Here is an 18,398-nt window from a genome sequence, read left to right on the forward strand (position 1 = left end):
ATGTAAAGCAACTAGTTAATGGTCTCCTTCCAATGGATATGCATAAAGGAGATGCAGTTCCTTCTGATTACCTTTGGGTCTGATGCCCTCACCCTTTCTCCTTCCCCTCACCCAGCAAAGCAGGTTTTGTCTTTAATTTATCTAGTCTCCTACTCCGTATTGCACACCTGTCATTGATGTGTACTAGCATATAGATGAATCTAAATCCAGAGAAATTGGCTACAAAAACTTGTAAAGTCTGTAGATATCATGATACACAAGGGAGCCAATCTCCTGCAGTCAAAATTAAGTTTATGGTAAAGTAGAGTTATCCTTATTCATAATAACATAAGAATAATTGGAATTAGCAAGAGATTATTCTGGGATGGCCATGACGATCTGAGCATAGCCATGGCCCAGAGTGAGCCAGGCCAGTGACTGTCCACAGAGGCGGAGGTGTGCTGGAGCCCTGCTGATGCTGTGCATTTGTTCTGAGTCATTGCAGATGCTTCCCAACCCACCAGCACACCCCCCCCCCCGTTTTTTTTTTTATAGAGGCTGTACCTTCCTAGAACTTAAGGTTACTAAATATGAAAGTTTCTTTGCCTACCTTTCCTTTCTACTTTGGAGATAGAAAACCTTAAAGATAACCCAAATCACTCTTCTTATTTTGTAGGTTCAGAAACTGAAGCCAGACAGGTTAAGTGATTTGTACAAAATCACACATTACTTAGTGGCTGAACTATATGTAACTAAACCTGCGTGTCTGGCTTTCCAAATTAGTGTTCCTTTCACTGATCCATGCCATCTTTGCTTATCCATTCAATTAGCAAATGTAATTGAAGGGACTCTAATTAGTTTGGCTCCTTTTTGTGGTTAGTGTCAAGACAGGCAACAAGGTTTGTTTTTTTTCCCCCCCAGCTTTTGAGTCGTGGCCAAATTTTGTCAGTTATTTCAGACTCTTGAAGTCATTACATGGAAGGCAAGATGATTTGAATAGCTGGACACACATGCCTGTCTGTCTAATAAACATGCCTTCTGAAGTACAAATTAGAGACTTATTATAATGTACCATTGTATCTAGTCATTAGCTATGGTGCAGTTGTGGCCATTACAGTGATCACATTCCAGCTATCACTATCATTGTGTGTTTTTTCCGGACCTGTGACTTTGACACTACTTTCCTGTATAATTGAGGGGTTAGTGGTCCTCTGGCAACACAAGCATCCCAAGAAGCAGATGCTAGGGATGCAGGGGGCTGATTGGCCACCCCATGCACTTGGCAGTTGCATGAATTGGCATTGCCAATTCATTGGCATGAGAACCTTGGAGGTGTGAAGTATCCTTAGGTCTGTGAGCTAATTGTTGGTGCCCCTGAGGGCACCTCTCAAGGAGTTATCTAGATGGAATTGAATTTCCTTCAATGGAAGAGTTTCTCTCAATTCCTAAGAGAAAGTTTGCAATTGACTCTTAGACCTTTAGGCTTACTGCAGTCCCTGGAAGATCTGCCATAGGAGGAAAGGCCACTGAGAGGTATGCCACCGTTTTTGCATTGTGTTTACTTCATTTAAGTAGGAATGAACAGATGGGGGCTCTCTGTGTAACCCATATCCTTGATACAGTCCAGGAATAGAGAACTATGACTCCTACAACTTCTTTTTTTTTTCTTCATCTTACTGAGCTATATTTTTCTAGAGAGAACTTGAACTGTTTGCCAGGAAATAGTTGCCTCTTTTTGAATCTCAGAACTTATTTGGGTGTAGAAAGGGTGTTCATTTAACTTAATTATTTCTTCTTTTTAAAATATATTTTTATTGATTTCAGAGAGGAAGGAGGGGGAGAGAGAGAAATATTGATATGAGAGGGAAACATACTGGGGATCCTCCCGCAACCCAGGCATGTGCCCTGACCGGGAATCAAACCGGCAACCTTGTGGGGTACGGGATGACACCCAGCCAACTGAGCCACACTGGCCATGGCAACTTAAGTATTTCTTTGTCATTGATGGAAAAAATATTTTTTTTCCAGAATTATTTGTGGCAAATCCCTATGATATATCAAAATATACATATTAAATATGCCGCATTATAGACTCTAAAATGCTATATTGCCTTTAAAATGAAACATTAAAAGAGAGAGAATATCTTTTGTTTTTGTTGTTTTAGGTTGTGAAATGTTTGATATCATTTAATGTTAATATACAAAGTGCTGGGATACTTGAGTGTCTGAAATTTTAAAGTATGACTTACAAAATTTATGTTAAAACCATGTTTATCTAGAAGGTAGGTGGTAGTCTGTTATGGAAAATTGCAATGTAAATTACTTCTGGCTTATAATAATTAGGTTACACGCTGTGCTTGGTTTTCCATTCTTTTACTTTTCACCAACTGTGCATCAAAGACGACAAGAAAATGTCATGTGTATTTTCACCACATGAAATGCATAGGCTTTTCCATTCCTAAGGTGCTTACATGTCACTTAATATTCTCTAGTAGAGAATATGTCAATTTCTAATACATATGTCAATCATTCTATGGAGAAATCTTCAGTTATCCTCCTATTAATCTTCTGTCTTTTTCTAAAGAGAGATACAGCTTTCGAGGAGCTTTTGGGACAACTGGGTGATGGATTCTTTCTGTTAAAGGAGAGTTTGAGTCAAGGAGTGAGCTCCTGGTCTCTTCTGACTTCTTTGGTTGCTGAGTGGCTGGCCAGGTGAATCAAGGTGTATCTATGAAAGAGAGCAGGGGGTTGGGGAATGTGAGTAAGGGTGTGTACACCCATGCCGGCATGCGCACATATAGAGATTGGATTGAGCAGTGGTCGGCAAACTCATGAGTCAGCAGAGCCAAATATCAACAGTACAACGATTGAAATTTCTTTTGAGAGCCAAATTTTTTAAACTTAAACTACTTCTAACACCACTTCCTCAAAATAGACTCGCCCAGGCCATGGTATTTTGTGGAAGAGCCACACTCAAGGGGCCAAAGAGCCGCATGTGGCTCGCGAGCCGCAGTTTGCCAACCACGGGGATAGAGCAACTTTATAGCCAGTTCCTGGTCATTATGGAAGCAGAAATGAGGGTTGAAATGAAAGCATAGCTTGATGCGTATTTGTATGTCTGTCTTGTATATAGTTTCCACATGAGTCTTGGTAGCTTACTCTATGCTCTCAGCCTTCATGGTAGAACTCAGAATCAGTGCAGGAAGTGCTCATGTCCTTGTCCTGACCTTTTCTTTTCTGAAACAGGCAGAACTCTTTCTTTCTTTCTTTCTTTCTTTCTTTCTTTCTTTCTTTCTTTCTTTCTTTCTTTCTTTCTTTCTTTCTTTCTTTCTTTCTTTCTTTTCTTTCTTCTTTCCCTCCCTCCCTCCCTCCCTCCCTCCCTCCCTCCCTCCCTCCCTCCCTCCCTCCCTTCCTTCCTTTCTTCCTTTCTTTTTGTTAATCCTCACCCAAGGATATTTTTTCCATTGATTTTTAGAGAGTAGAAAGACAGCAGGGGAGAGAGAAAGAGAGAGAGAGAGAGAGAGAGAGAGAGAGAGAGAGAGAGAGAGAGAGAGAGAAAAACATTGATGTGAGAGAGACACATCTATTGGTTGCCTCCCACATGTGCACCCCTATTGGGGCCAGGAATTGAATCTGCAACTCAAGTACATGCCCTTGACTGGGAATTGAATCTGTGACCCTTTGGTGCTCAGGCCGACATTCCAACTGCTGAGATGCGTGAGCCAGGGCTTTCTTCTTCTTTTTTATGAAAATAGAGACTAAAGGATCCAGGCTTGATCATTTTACTAGGGGATTTTTGCTGCCCATTGAAATACCGGTAAACCCTGTAGTTTGGTTACCAGCCCCTATTGTGCTAGAATGTTTTTCTTAGTCAAAATATCTACCAAAAAAGCATGCTGTTTAAGAATCTAAGTTGGAGGAATCCCTGAGAAGTCTGTCTGTTCCCAGGACTGTTGGGTTTTGCCCTTTCCCCCTCAATTCACTTCACACTTTTTAAAATAAACAGTAGATTTGATTCTATACAAACTGCATCTGTATGTGTGTAAGAACGGACTCTGTTTTAGGCAGTAAACTTTTTCTTGTCATTTGGAATCAAGGATGAGTTTTATTCACTGTCACTGTTATCAGCATGCATAAAAAGTGGATCCTACTTTTGCTCTAGAAACTGCTTACATTTTGATTTAAATGTGACTTTTAAATTTTTTTTAAAGGTAGTGTCTTCCCCAGCAGATGTAGCTGAAAAAGCTGACAGAATTATTACCATGTTGCCCACCAGTATGAATGCAATAGAAGCTTATTCCGGAGCAAATGGAATTCTGAAGTATGTATTTCTCAACTGTGGATATTTTCTCATTATGATAGTTCATGAATTTCACATTTGTTGAAACTATTAAGAAATTACAGTTATGCTGGTTAAAACTTTCCATACTGTTTTCTTATTTTTTAAAAGTGAATGGTGTGGTTTCTCTCTCGTTGTAAAGGGTTTGTTTTTTCACTGAAGTCAAGTATGTGACTTTTGGGAACACTTTTTTTTTTTTTTTGCTTCCGTTTCTTTCCTTTAACTCTTGCATTAAACTTATGCTTTCATTGGTAACATGTTTAAGAGACTTTTAAAGCTTGCATGTTAAACTCCACAAATGTTACAAGCATAATATGGTTTATAGAAATTCAGGAAAAGGTTTCGATGAAAAATAAAACCAAACATTGGAAAGAACACCATTATTTAACATTTTATTGTATAATAAAAAGTTATTGTATGTCCTCTGGGTTAGCACATCTGCAGTACGAACTTTGAGGGGTTGGAATTAAAGGTTAGCAGTTGCTCTTTAAATAAAATATAATTTAGGTCAGAGTTTCCCCTAGCCAGTGCCTCGCTTCCCTGGCTTCAAGGACCTCTTGGCTAATTGCTGCCTATTGCCAAACCCTTGTGGTTATGTTAGGATGACAGTGGTTGAATTCCCAATTTAGTTTTCTGCTCTTACTGGTTCCTGTTCCTAACTTGTTTTGTTGTTGAATTTCAGCAAAGAAGTAGAACAAATGGGTAGGCTCTGAAGATACATGAAGGGCTAAAACGAAAGGGTTTAAATTTCATGAAGCAGTAATATGAAATTTGAAGTTTTGGGAAATTGAATTGCTTTGGAAAACTAACAAACTTGGAAGCAAAAGACACTTGGATATTAGGCAGAAAACTGATAAGATAAATGTTTAGTTTCAGGGAGGGTTGAAAGACACTACTTTTGGATGGAGCCCTCAGGCCCACAGTGTGTGTGGTCCTGAGGTGACCTAGCTATCTTGTTACCTAGTCTGTTCCAATTATGGCCCTGCTACACCTCTCAAGGAAAAGTTACTAAAAACTTGGGTGGAGACAAATCCTACGTTTATTAATATCCTTTACTAACGAATATGGTGGCCAACTACCGGAGCAGTCTTATTAAGGGCGTGCGTTGAAAGAGTTTGGCTTTACTTTGAACTATAATTTGCTTCTCATGGTTGGTTCTTGATTTTCTTCTGGGTCAGGATAATTTCCCCACATCCAGTGCATGCATAATTTTTTAGATGATTTCCCATTTTTTAAATATTTAAGATCTTAAAAATAATATCACTGAAGACCGGTAAACTTAATTTTTATTTTTTAAGTTGCATAAAGTGAAACTCTACGTATTGAGGTGATCTGTATTAAAGTATACTGTTTCGTTTTCCTGTGGAATATACACAGTTACTGCACTTGGACCAGATCAATGTATATGTCTAAAATTGTTATAAACATTTTGTGTGCTATTTTTTTCTATAGGAAGATTTTTCTTTTCTGTAGTACTTAGAAATGATTATATATTTACCCCTTTAATATTTCTATTTATTCAGTTCTAATTTTCCAGTCATAATTCTGATTAAATGTCTTGGGAAGTTATAATTAAAGGTTAACCATATGCCCTAGCTGGTTTGGCTCAGTGGATAGAGTGTTGGCCTGTAGACCAAAGAGTCCCAGGTTCAGTTCCCGTCAAGGGCATGTACCTTGGTTACAGGCTCCTCCTTGGTCCGGGCCTGGTCAGGGCGTGTGCAGGAAGCAACTAATCGATGTGTTTCTCTCAGATCGATATTTCTTTCTGTCTTTCCCTCTCTCTTCTCTCTAAAAATCAATGGAAAAATAACTTCGAGCGAGGATTAACTAAAAAATAAAATAATAAAGGTTAACCATAGTCCTTTAAATAAAATATAATTTAGGTCAGAGTTTCCTAGCCCGTGATATTATAGAATACAAAGGAATTATCTAGGTATATTGTCTGCACTTATAATACAAACAAAAATGTTTTACTATAAGAATGCCATTTAAATATTGGTGTGAAATAATGATATATGAAAAGGCTACTTCCCTCTTTTAACAAAGAATGTATATAAAATTTACTATAAAGAACAAAAAGACTGTGAGATTTCCAGGTCCATTCCTGTATTTCCCTTTCTGCCTGTTTGATATTTTAATTTAAAATATTACAGTTAGCCTTAGCCGGTTTGGCTTAGTGGATAGAGCGTCAGCCTGTGGACTGAAGGGTCCCGGGTTCGATTCCGGTCAAGGGCATGTACCTTGGTTGCAGGCACATCCCCAGTAGGGGGTGTGCAGGAGGCAGCTGATCGATGTTTCTCTCTCATCGATGTTTCTAATTCTCTATCCCTCTCCTTTCCTCTCTGTAAAAAGTCAATAAAATATATATATATATATATATATATATATATATATATATATATATATAAAAAATATTACAGTTATTTAAAAAAGTTACAGTTATTGAAGAATACGCATTCCTGAAGCAAATGGCTAAATTTCAAATTGCTTATATTCTACCTAGTGGAAATTACCTGGGTATCTGAAATTTGCAATGTGTCTTTTTGATGGCAAATAAATTACTTTTAAAAGAGACCCAGCTACTTAAAAAAAAATCATCTAAATCCTACCAAATACCTCTTTTAAAGTTCACAGATATTTTAAATTGCTTAAATCTTAGCTTACCTATTTTATTATGATTAGAGTGTATTTCATCTAAAACCAGATTTATACCATATAGTTTATTAGATTATTTTGGTTTATTTGAAAGAGTTTGGGTTTACTTCAAGCTATAATTGATCTGAAAATGAATTTGAGATTTTGAACCATTTCTGATAATTCTTTAATACTAAACCAAAGATGATCTTGATATCTGGCAGCTTTTAGCAGATTCTGGTTCTGTAGGTAATTGCATGAAATGTATATTCAGCATTGTAAACTATATTTTTAAAACTATGTGTTTTTTTAAAAAAAAACTATATTTTTATTTATTTACTTAGAGAAGTGAAGAAAGGCTCACTATTAATAGATTCCAGTACTATTGATCCTTCGGTTTCAAAAGAATTGGCCAAAGAAGTTGAGAAAATGGGAGCAGTTTTCATGGATGCCCCTGTTTCTGGTGGTAAGTGATATTAAAATATATGCACACCTATTTCTCCTTGTCAAAAGTAGCTATTAAGCTGAGTAGAGGGGGCCAAAGGTAGGAGGGGGAGAATGGGAGACATCTATAATACTGTCAACAATGAAAATAAAATTTTAAAAAAGTTGTGATTAAGATTTTGTGGTACTCAAGATATATCCAGTTATTTTTAGACCTGTTACAGGAATTCTCAATTCCTTCATTAAAAATAAAAACGAAATGAATTATATTATTTAGTGCTCTCAAAATACATTGCTTATTCTAAATTCAGATAAAAGGATACCACAACTTGGAAAAGTTGTAAATTTTTATTCAAATTGCTGTGGGTAGGGATTGATCAATTCCTGGAAACTTGGACTTTTCAGAATAGATTTAAGAAATAATGAGCTTGAATAATCTTATAACTCTTAAAGAAATTGACAAGAAAGGAAAAAGGAAAAAAGATCACTTAATGAAGGAAACATTAGGCCGAGTTGATTTTATGGATGAATGTTACCAAAATTTCAAGGAGCAGATCATCTCAATTTTATACAAACTTTTCCAGACAATAGAAAAGGAGGAAATGTTTTCCAACTAATTCTACAAGAGCTGTATAACTCTGATACTTAAATCAGACAGAAACACTGTGAGAGAAAAATTATAGGTCTAGATTAGTCATGAATGTAGAAGTAAAAACTTAAAAAAATACACCAGCAAGCTGAATTTAACCATGTACAAAAAAGATCAAACGCTACAACCAAGTTTGGTTTATCTCATATATGCACAGATGGTTTAATATTAGAAAATCTATACATACATTTCATCACATTAACATTTAAAAATCATATGATCATCTCAATCAGAATAAGGAGACCCACTAATAAAATTCTTAAAGCTGATTATTATATCAAATATTAATAGTGGGTATCTGGGTTTTTTGGAATGGCATGATTGTGGGTATTATGATTTTCCATGATTTCCAAATTTTCCAAATTGTGTAATCAAATACCATATGTATACACACATATGCATATATATGCACATACATATCTTCTTCTATATATATAAAAGGCTAATATGCTAAGTGTCTGACTGGTCGCTATGACGTGCACTGACCACCAGGGGGTAGATGTTCAATGCAGGAGCTGCCGAGCTACAGTGTCTTGGCAGTGTCGATTCTTGGGTGACACACCCCGAGACCAGAGAAGAGGGAGACCGATTCTTTGCGGGGGGCCGTGTGATTCCACCTTCGGCCATGGGTTATGTTATTGCTGGGGCACTGTTGGCCCCGAATCTGGTTTACTGCACACTTGCGTTTGCGTTCCACACCCTGTATGACAGCAACTTTACAGAGTGCCCTCTCACACTCCAGGACCCCTTGGAGGATGTCGGAGAGCCAGTTTCAGCCCGATCCCCGCAGGCCAGGTCGAGGACCCCACCTGCTGGAGGGACCCTGCTCACTCTGTAAACACCAAGGAGGGACTGGCTCCAGGTTGTGTCCGGCCTGTTTTGCCCAGTCCCACCCTGCCAGCCACCTTCTAATTAATTTCCTTTCAATGTGCATGAATCCGTGCACTGGGTCACTAGTGTAATTATAATTATATAGCAATGGATAGTGGAATAGCATTTTTATTCCAATTATATTAAACTTAATTGTAGGCTTTGGAATTCAGAAATAACAAAATATATTAATTTAAATCAGTTTCTGTTTTTTTATAAAGAACCTAATGGTCTTGTAAAGCTATCTTATATATCTTAAATATTTTTTAATATAAGTGGAGGTATAAATAATTATTAGCCCCTCTAATTGTTACATGGAATTGGTTAAGTAGGATTTAGGAGTAAAGATTTACAATGTGAGCCTGGCTGGTGTGGTTCAGTGGTTGAGCATTGACTCATGCACCAAGAGGTCACTGGTTAAATTCCTGGTCAGGCCACATGCCTGGGTTGTGGGCTTGATCCACAGTAGGGGCATGCATGAGACAGCCGATTGACCTTCCTTTCAGTGTTGTTTCTATCATTCTACCTCTCCCTTCCGAAAAAAATCAGTAAAAACATATTTAAGGAAAAAAAGATTTACAATGTGATATAGGCACTTTTTTTATTGTATGATTTTTATTATTTTAATTTTAACTTCATAAATTAAATTTGTTGGGGTGATTGGTTAATAGTGATATAGGCACTTTTTTAATATTTAAGAAAACGATTTTAAATATAATGTTACATGCAGTAAACATTAATATTTCAAGAAAAAATATTTTAAACATAATAATATTACCAAAACTGTACTAACATAGTATAATATCACAGAAGTTGTAGGAAATATTAAAAATCTGCAAATAACAGGATTACTTCTATTATATTCTAAAATATTTTTTCTCTTGATCTATTTAGGCACTTTAAAAAAATTCTTTATTGTTAGTGATATAGGCACTTTGATCACAAAATACTAATAAGCAGTTTTAAGCTTGGTGTTGGTGTATTTGTTTGTTTTTTATAGAATGGAATAAAACTGAACAATTCTTCCTTGTGTGGTTCTGTTATTGAATTTGAAAATTGATATGGTACATGTGACCTTGCTGCTGATCTTCATTTGCTTCAAGAGTATAGCCTAAAACAGCGGTCGCCAACCTTTGGGACCTCACGGACCACCAGTGGCCCACTGGTTGCCGACCACTGGCCTAAAATTATCATTTGATGATAAAGAATGCCAATTTGATTTTTAAATGTTTTAACTTTTAAAATAGTCTTTTTTGTGTGATAAAAGTTTGAGATTACTCTTTTGTTCCTGTTAAGCTATTCTTAAACCCTAGTTTGTAGTTTTAAGCTGCAAAAAATGCTTATTTATAATAGTAAATACACTTGAATCTGAACCATTTTATAGATTGAAAACTGCAGAGATGGTTTGTGCTAATTTATTGTTTGACACATGGTCATTATGTAATTTGTAATAGAAGTATATAATAGAAGCTTATACTTGTCTTCTCAGTTATATTTAATATGATAGGTTATAAATGGCTCAACTTTCTCAGTTAATATAAAATAGAGGAAATTTTTTGTAAGTTAAATAGACTGGTTTAAAAGTCATTACATTTTAACTAAAATTAAGGAAAGGGAACCTGGGTAAAGCATGGCTTAAACACCCACGATTTTATAGAGGTTCCATATTTATCAATCTTGAACATGGAATAAATCAGGTAATTTGAATAAAACCTTACGATAGTTCCCTATTTTATCCCTTTCTCTCTATTCCTCATGTTTCTTAACTGAAACTTTTTTAAAAAATGCATTTACATGTATTTATAGAGATATTACAAATGCAGTAGTATTCTAAAACTATAAATGGGAGCTTCTTATTCTGTGGTTAGCTCAGCAGTATGTCTAGCTTTTAAATGTTTCTTGTGCTCTTAGAGTGGGGTTTTATTATTAGAAGGGACCTTAGCAATAATTTAATTTGACTCTGTTATTTCATAGATGACAGGTTTGGGTCTGAAGAAGTTAGGTCACTTGCCCAGGGCTCTCCAGCTTCATAGCAGATCTAAAGTGGAGTTCTACTCTCCCAGCTCAACATAAGGCTTTTCCACTTTTGGCAGACCTTCCCTTCAGTCCCATCGTGTGGTGGCCTTGTCTCTTTTTCATAGTAGTTGCCTATTGTTTATCCTATTTCTAACAATTTTATCTACCTCAGTGGCTTCTTTGTCTTCTGTGTTGCTAGCTGACAGGCACTGCCATGGAGTGAAACCTGTTGGGGGGTGAGGGAAGCAGTTGCCTGCTTTTCCAACCCTCAGAGGCTGGCTTCTAACCTCTAAGAGGCTGAACATGTCTTCTCAGAGTCACTTGTGAGGAAATGGTTTAGAGGCCGTTATGCTGGAACCTGCAGAACCCTGGAGAGATCAGATCAGTCCTGTGTTAGTCCTGTCCTGGCATGTTTATTAACTGGCTATCAGGAGTCTTTTGTTCTGCTGATGGGTTGGGATAGAACCAGAGTTTTTTTAGGCCCACCTGGCTGGTTAACCAGCTAAATCTGCAGGAAAAGAGAAAGTAAAGTGGTATCTTGACAAATCTCTAACTTGTTCAGGTTTGACTGGGACAGTATCTGTTCTGAGGTGTGAGGACTTAGAATTGAATAGGATTATACCTGAAAGCAAATGAATGAAAGGATTGTCTCATATAGCAAGAATGAGGCTATTTTCCATGTCCTTCTGTGTTCTCATTGTGTGGTATCTAGACTAGTGTGAGGGTCACTACGATATGCTTATGTTTGTGCCTGTTTCTTCCACTAGACTCTGTCTTATTCATTTCTGTCTCCAGTGTATATCTCCTGGTAGCCATTTAATAAAGTATGGTTGATTTAATCAAGTCTTCTATTTTTTTAAATTCAAGATTAATATTAAATACTAGAGGCCCGGTGCATGAAATTCGTGCACTGGGAGGGGGGAGTGTCCCTCAGCCCAGCCTGCCCCCTCTCACAGTCCGGGAGCCCTCAGGGGATGTCCTACTGATGGCCTAAGCCACAGTCTGGCCTCCCTCTGCAGGAGGCCACCAGGCTGATCAGGGGAAGGTGCTGCACCTATCACCCCGCTGCTGCTGCCACTGCCAGCCGCCACAGCCGCCAAGGTGTTTTCATCAACACAGACTCCAGTCCCTTCACCACGAAAAAATGACAACTTTCTTTAGGCATTTTCAAGATGTCTCTTTCATAGGATATAACATTTCTTTCTTTTTTTTTTTTTTTATCCTCACATGAGGATATTTTCCCATTGATTTTTAGAGAGTGTGAAAGAGAGAGGGAAAGACAGAGAGAAACATCAATGTGAGAGGCACACTTAGATTGGTTGCCTCCTGCATGAGCCCTGACCTGGGCCCTGGCCAGGGAGGAGCCTGCAACCTAGGTACATGCTCTTGATCAGAACGAACCCGGCCCCCCTGCGGGTTTGTGTCTCCGCTCTGGCCCCAGCAGCCCAGTGCCACAGCTGTGGGGCTGTGGCTGGGGGCCGCCCCCCCCCCCCCCCCCGCGTGTTGTTCTCTCTGGCTCTGGGGTCAGGCACGGGCCACCCTGTCTGTTGTTCTCTCAGGCTCTGGGCCCATGCCAGGCCCCTCCTCCTGAGCTGGTCGTGACCGTTACGGCGTCCTGGCCTAATTTGCATATTACCTCTTTATATATGTAGATTTGGGGTCTTCCTACAGTTATTTCTCCTTTCCAAGCTGTTCTCCAGATTATTTATCTTCAGACTATTGACTTCTCTCTCAAAGTTAAACTAAGTAACCACCTCTACATTCTATCATCAGTCAGATAGTAAGTATTCACTGTGTTTAAAATGTTATGTTTTATTATTAGACTAGAGGCCTGGTGCACGAAATTCGTGCACGGGAGGGGGTTGTCCCTCAGCCCAGCCTGCACCCTCTCCAATCTGGGACCCCTCGAGGGATGTCTGACTGCCCGTTTAGGCCCGATCCCACCAGACCGTCGGACATCCCTCTCACAATCCAGGACTGCTGTCTCCCAACTGCTCACCTGCCTGCCTTTCTGATTGCCCCTAACTGCTTCTGCCTGCCAGCCTGATCACCCCCTAACCACTCCCCTGCCAGCCTGATTGATGCCTAACTGCTCCCCTGCCAGCCTGTTTGCCCCTAACTGCTCTCCCCTGCAGGCCTGGGTCCCTCCCAACTGCCCTTCCCTGCAGGCCTGGTCGCCCCCAACTTCCCTCCTCTGCTGGCTTGGTCACCCCTAACTGCCCTCCCCTGCAGGCTTGATTGCCCCCAACAGCCCTCCCTTCCAGGCCTGGTCCCTCCCAACTGCCCTCCCCTGCTGGCCTGATCGCCCACAACTGCCCTCCCTTGCAGGCCTGGTCCCTCCCAACTGCCCTCCCCTGCTGGCCATCTTGTGACGGCCATCTTGTATCCTGATGGGGGCAGGATCTTTGACCACATGGGGGCAGCCATCTTGTGTGTTGGAGTGATGGTCAATCTGCATATTACTCTTTTATTAGATAGGATGCTATTGGGAAAGTGGTTATGATCTAGGTGGTGAGATTAGGAAGAAGTAGAATAATACTCAGAACAACTTAAAGAGGAAGTCCTTATATTAGAAGTTTAAAATTTAGGAAAACATACTAATAAAATGATTTGCAAAGTTACCAAATGAAAAGTAATGCAGTACAGTAGTATTTCCAATACTTAACGCTTTGCACTCGCTTGCTTTTTTCTCGATTCCTTTATTCTAATGCTAACTGTGTCGAGTCACACTCGACATCCGAGTGCAAAAGGTTAACAACCAAAAGGGATGAATGCTTCACTAACAGTTTGATCACAGCAACATGCTAGGCAGCATAGAGAAAGAAACACTGTCCTTGTCCTATCTGGGTGGCTATTAATATTTTGGCTCTTATCTTATGTTCACCTTTATGGATATTTAAAGGGAGGGAATTTTGTAGCTAATTCCAGGGCAACAGAAGGATTTTTAGTAAAAATGTATGTTAAAGATCAACTGAAAATATCATAGATGATAGATATCTGAGGGGAACCAATAGGATTTGGAATTAGATTTGACAATCCTTTAGTAAATATCCTTTAGGCAAGGAAGAAAGGCAGTTGGTTAGTTCATATAATTCTTGCATCCCATTTAGTGTCATTTTTGTTTTCTTACGTTAATAAATTAATACAAGTTCACACACAAAAAACCACTCATAACCCCCCCCCAAAAAACAACAACAACACACAAACAAACACAAAAACAAAATCACTTGGATGTTAGGGAGGTCCTGGAACTTGTAGAGAGAGAAAGGAACTTTAAAAATGAAGGCTTTCATTTTTTTCTCCATTGAAATGTCTTATACTTAAAAATATTGTATTGATATAATTCTTACAAGATTGTTTACTGTTTTCCAATTATACACTCTTATTTCTGTCTTACTTGATAACACCTTGCTTACAAGGGGCACGCTTCATTCTTGCTTTCACACAGTGAACATTTATTGAGTACTTTGTATGTGCTAGATATGTTCTAGGCACTAGATTTACAGCTTTGAGGATATTCAGAATCTTATCTCATGGAGCTTACTATGTGTAGAAATAGAATAAACAAATTAACAAAGATAATTTCAATGATAAGTGCTACGAAGGAGAAAAAGGCAGAGTAAACCGTTAAGGTGACAGACTAAGGGAGGCCCTTTTCTGTGGAGTTGGCGGGATGCCCTCTGGGGAAGTGACATCTGAGCAGATATGTGGCTGCATGGTCCGAGGGGTGTTTCCCTGGCGGGAGCTGCTCTGAGGGACTCTGAGACATTGAACAAGCTGGGTGTGTTCTAGAACATTTGTCTGTATCATCAAGACGCAGCAGGTAGTTCACTCAGTTGTTAAATTGAAGCACTTAAACATTGACACCCCCCATGTTTAAATCAGGCCTTTGTTGAACAGTTTGTGGTTTCCAAAGTAAAGCTAACTGGGCATTTTATAAGTTAGCCCATGACACTGGCCTCATAAGTATGATGCCCTAATTTAGTTATATGTCTTGTATAAGTCACATTTTTATAAAAATTGTGATCATTCTTTAATGCCCACTGTTATTTAGTTGCACTATCTTGGATACAGGCATGTTTTTTCTAAGTGTGGAATGGGTCTGTTACTACAGAGCTAGTTTCTGTTTGATCAGCTCTCTCATGTAATGAATGCTAGACATAAAGCAAATTAAAAACTATTGTTTGTGACTAATGACCAGGACTGTTCAGTCTGCTCTCAGGGCATAATTAGAGCACTTAACTGTGCTTGAATAATTGGAGAATAAACTCACTGATTGCCTAACATGTCTGTAGATTTGTGTAGAGACCCTGAGTGGAGTCACTCTGAAGTGGCACTTGCAGCTTGCCCAGGGCTCTCTGTGCTGGCAAGCCTCCCTGATCTGCTAAGCGGTATCGCTCCAGTTAGGATTTAATGTCAAATTAAATAATTGCGCTTGTGTGTACGTGTTTGTATAACAGTTCCCTACCAGGAAACCAAGTTTTATATTCTACTTGGCTGGGTTGCATTTGAGTGATTTGTTTGAGGTATTCTTTTTTTTTTTTTAATATATTTTATTGATTTTTTTTACAGAGAGGAAGGGAGAGGGATAGAGAGTTAGAAACATCGATGAGAGAGACACTGATTCAGCTGCCTCCTGCACACCTCCTACTGGGGATGTGCCCGCAACCAAGGTACATGCCCTTGATCGGAATCGAACCTGGGACCCTTCAGTCCGCAGGCCGACACTCTACCCACTGAGCCAAACTGGTCAGGGCTGTTTGAGGTATTCTTACACCGCAGAGCAGTGAGCACACAACCTGTGGAGGAGTTTCTCTTAGCGCTCGCCTTGCTGGCTGACTTCTTCACCAAAGCCTCACTAGACTCCCATTACTGTTTTTAAAATCAAGTGTGCAGCTTGGCCTTTCCTGCTCACTGAGCTGGATATGTGCTGTGTTTTCCACTAGATCTGTATCTAATTTATGGTAAAGGGAACACAAAAACAAAAATTATTTATATTTTGGCACCTAACGCCATTGTAGTTAAGGGACTGTTGGCATTTTCTTAGAGAGGTTTATAACTTGGCACTTTTACTTGGCTTTGGGCCAAAACATTGCTATTTCTGTCCAAAAGCAAATTCTTTACCAAATTTCATAACTGAATGTGCTGTGGTTTATAATGTGTGGAGGCGGAAGAGCTGTCACAATAGGTCTTTGATGCTCTGATACGCTGTTTGGTTACAAAGTAGAATTGTGTGTGGTGTTTATTCATACATGTTAATCTTTCCCCAGTCTGATTTCATTGTTTTTAATGTTTTGAAATAAGTTGGTTTAACATGATTAATAGAATTAATTTTTAATGGGTTCTTCCCCTTTAAAGAATTATACTATGTGATGATTTTTTTCGTTCTTTTTAACTTATCAACTTCTATTATTTATTATAAAATTTAAAAGTACTTTGTGGCATTGATCTTTGTATGAGAGACTTGAAAAATATTAAATAAAATAAGCCTCTCCTTGGTCTAATTTGGTGGTATTTAAAGCTTTAGTGAAAGACAAATATCATATGATTTCACTAGTATATGAAATCTGAAGAATAATATAAACGAACAAACAAAACTGAAACAGACTCATAGATACAGTGAACAGACTGATGGCTGCCAGAGGGATGGGGGTTGGGAAGCTTTGTGAAAAAGGTGGCAGGAAGTGCAAATTGGTAGTTACAAAATAGTCATAGGGATGTAAAGTACAGCATAGGGGAATCTATCTATCTATCTATCTATCTATCTATCTATCTATATATATATATAAAAGGTTAATATGCAAAGTGTCCCCTCGGGAGTTTGTCTGGGAGACCGGGAGTTCGCTTGCTATGATATGCGCTGACCACCAGGGGGCGGCGCGGAATGAAGGAAGACCCCAACCGGCAGCCAGGGAAGGAAGGCCCCGATCGGCCCTGATCACTGCCAGGCCTAGGGACTCTACCCGTGCACAAATTTTGTGCACTGGGCCTCTAGTAGAGTCAATAATATTTGTGAACATGAACCAGCGATCTTTTCTGTCAAAGAAAGGAGGGGGTCGCAATCTTACCACGCCCCTTCCTCTGAATTAGGCTCCTCCTTACCTCGCCCCTTCCTCTGAATTAGCCAATCGTGCAGTTACGTGAATCTGAGCTTTGAGTTCTGACCAATCAAGTCAGAGTCAGAGTGAGGGGCAGGGCAGACCATGTTAGAATAAAACTTGAATGGACTTCCCAAATAAAACTCGAATGGACTTTCAGTTGGGTGTAGTTTGCCCATGATTTTCAGCCGGCATGCACCCTTCTGCAGAAGTAGATTTGCCTTGCCAATCCAGTTTCACATGTTTGTCTCATCCCCATGACACCGTTGCCTAGCATTTCTAATATGTTGTAGTAACTAGAGGCCTGGTGCACGAAATTTGTGCATGACCAGCGGTCAGGGCCCATCTGTGGGGTGACCAGTGGGGTGATCAGGGGCCCCTGCTTGCACCCGCCTTGGCCTGGCACTGCCCGCTCACCAGCCCCGCCCCCCGCCACTGCCGCCAGTTGCCGTCTTTGCGGTGACTGGTGGGGTGATCGGGTCCCCGCTCACACCCGCCTTGGCCTGGTGCCACCTGCTCACCGGCCCTGCCCCCCTGCCACCAGTCGCCATTTGTGGGGTGACCGGTGGGGCGATCGGGGTCCCCACTTGCACCCGCCTTGGCCTGGCACCACCTGCTCACCTGCTCCACCATCCTGCCACAGTCTGGCTCTCATTGGGGCCCATCAGTGCTGGCAGCGCCTCCATTGCTGTCCACTGCCAGCACTACATTGCCAACGCCCGCCATGTTCTGTGCCGCCCCCTGGTGGTCAGCACACGTCTAACTCCCGGTCGGTCGAACTCCCACCCGTGGGGACAATTTACATCTTAGCCTTTTATTATGTAGGATTATGTATGGTGCCAGGTGGGTACTGAAAATATTAGGGGGAACATTTTGTAAAGTATATGATTGTCTTTACACCTGAAACTAATACAAAGTAATACTGAATATAAACTAATTAAAAATAAAGCTTTAGTAACTGAAATAATTAAAATTTTCTTTAACTGTTTAATGGGCAAATCCATTTTCTTAAAAATAACATAAGACTCATCAATACTGATATATCAGAAATGGGTTAAATATGTTAGCCATTTACATTTACCCATAATTTCACAGGCATACCCTGGAGATATTGCAGGTTCAGCCCCAGACCACCATGATAAAGCGAGTCATAATCTTTTTGCTGGTGGAGGGTCTTGCCTTCAATTTGTAAAAAACGCAACATCTGTGGAGTGCAATTAAAGCAAAGCGCAATAAAAAGAGGCATGCCTGGACTTACTACCCTGTATCCATTAGGTATCCTTTTTGTGTCTGGAGGATACCTTTTGCCTGGGATTTTCTCCAGTTTGCACAATTACTTCAGAAATGTATGGTAAATAAATTACAAAGA

The 18,398-nt window shown here is 39.7% G+C and overlaps 1 protein-coding gene across 2 annotated transcripts in view; it reads left to right on the forward strand.

Annotated features, from left to right (window-relative positions):
- Positions 1-18,398, forward strand: part of HIBADH (3-hydroxyisobutyrate dehydrogenase) — a 96,017-nt gene that overhangs the window by 11,555 nt on the left and 66,064 nt on the right. For both annotated transcript variants that reach the window (XM_079785952.1, XM_079785953.1), the window contains exons 3-4: positions 4,191-4,300; positions 7,297-7,418. In XM_079785952.1, coding sequence (XP_079642078.1) covers positions 4,191-4,300; positions 7,297-7,418 — 232 coding nt within the window. The remainder of the gene's footprint in view (positions 1-4,190; positions 4,301-7,296; positions 7,419-18,398) is intronic.

Source organism: Cnephaeus nilssonii, assembly GCF_951640355.1.
Source record: "Cnephaeus nilssonii genome assembly, chromosome: 12".
In the NCBI taxonomy this organism is placed as follows: domain Eukaryota; kingdom Metazoa; phylum Chordata; class Mammalia; order Chiroptera; family Vespertilionidae; genus Cnephaeus; species Cnephaeus nilssonii.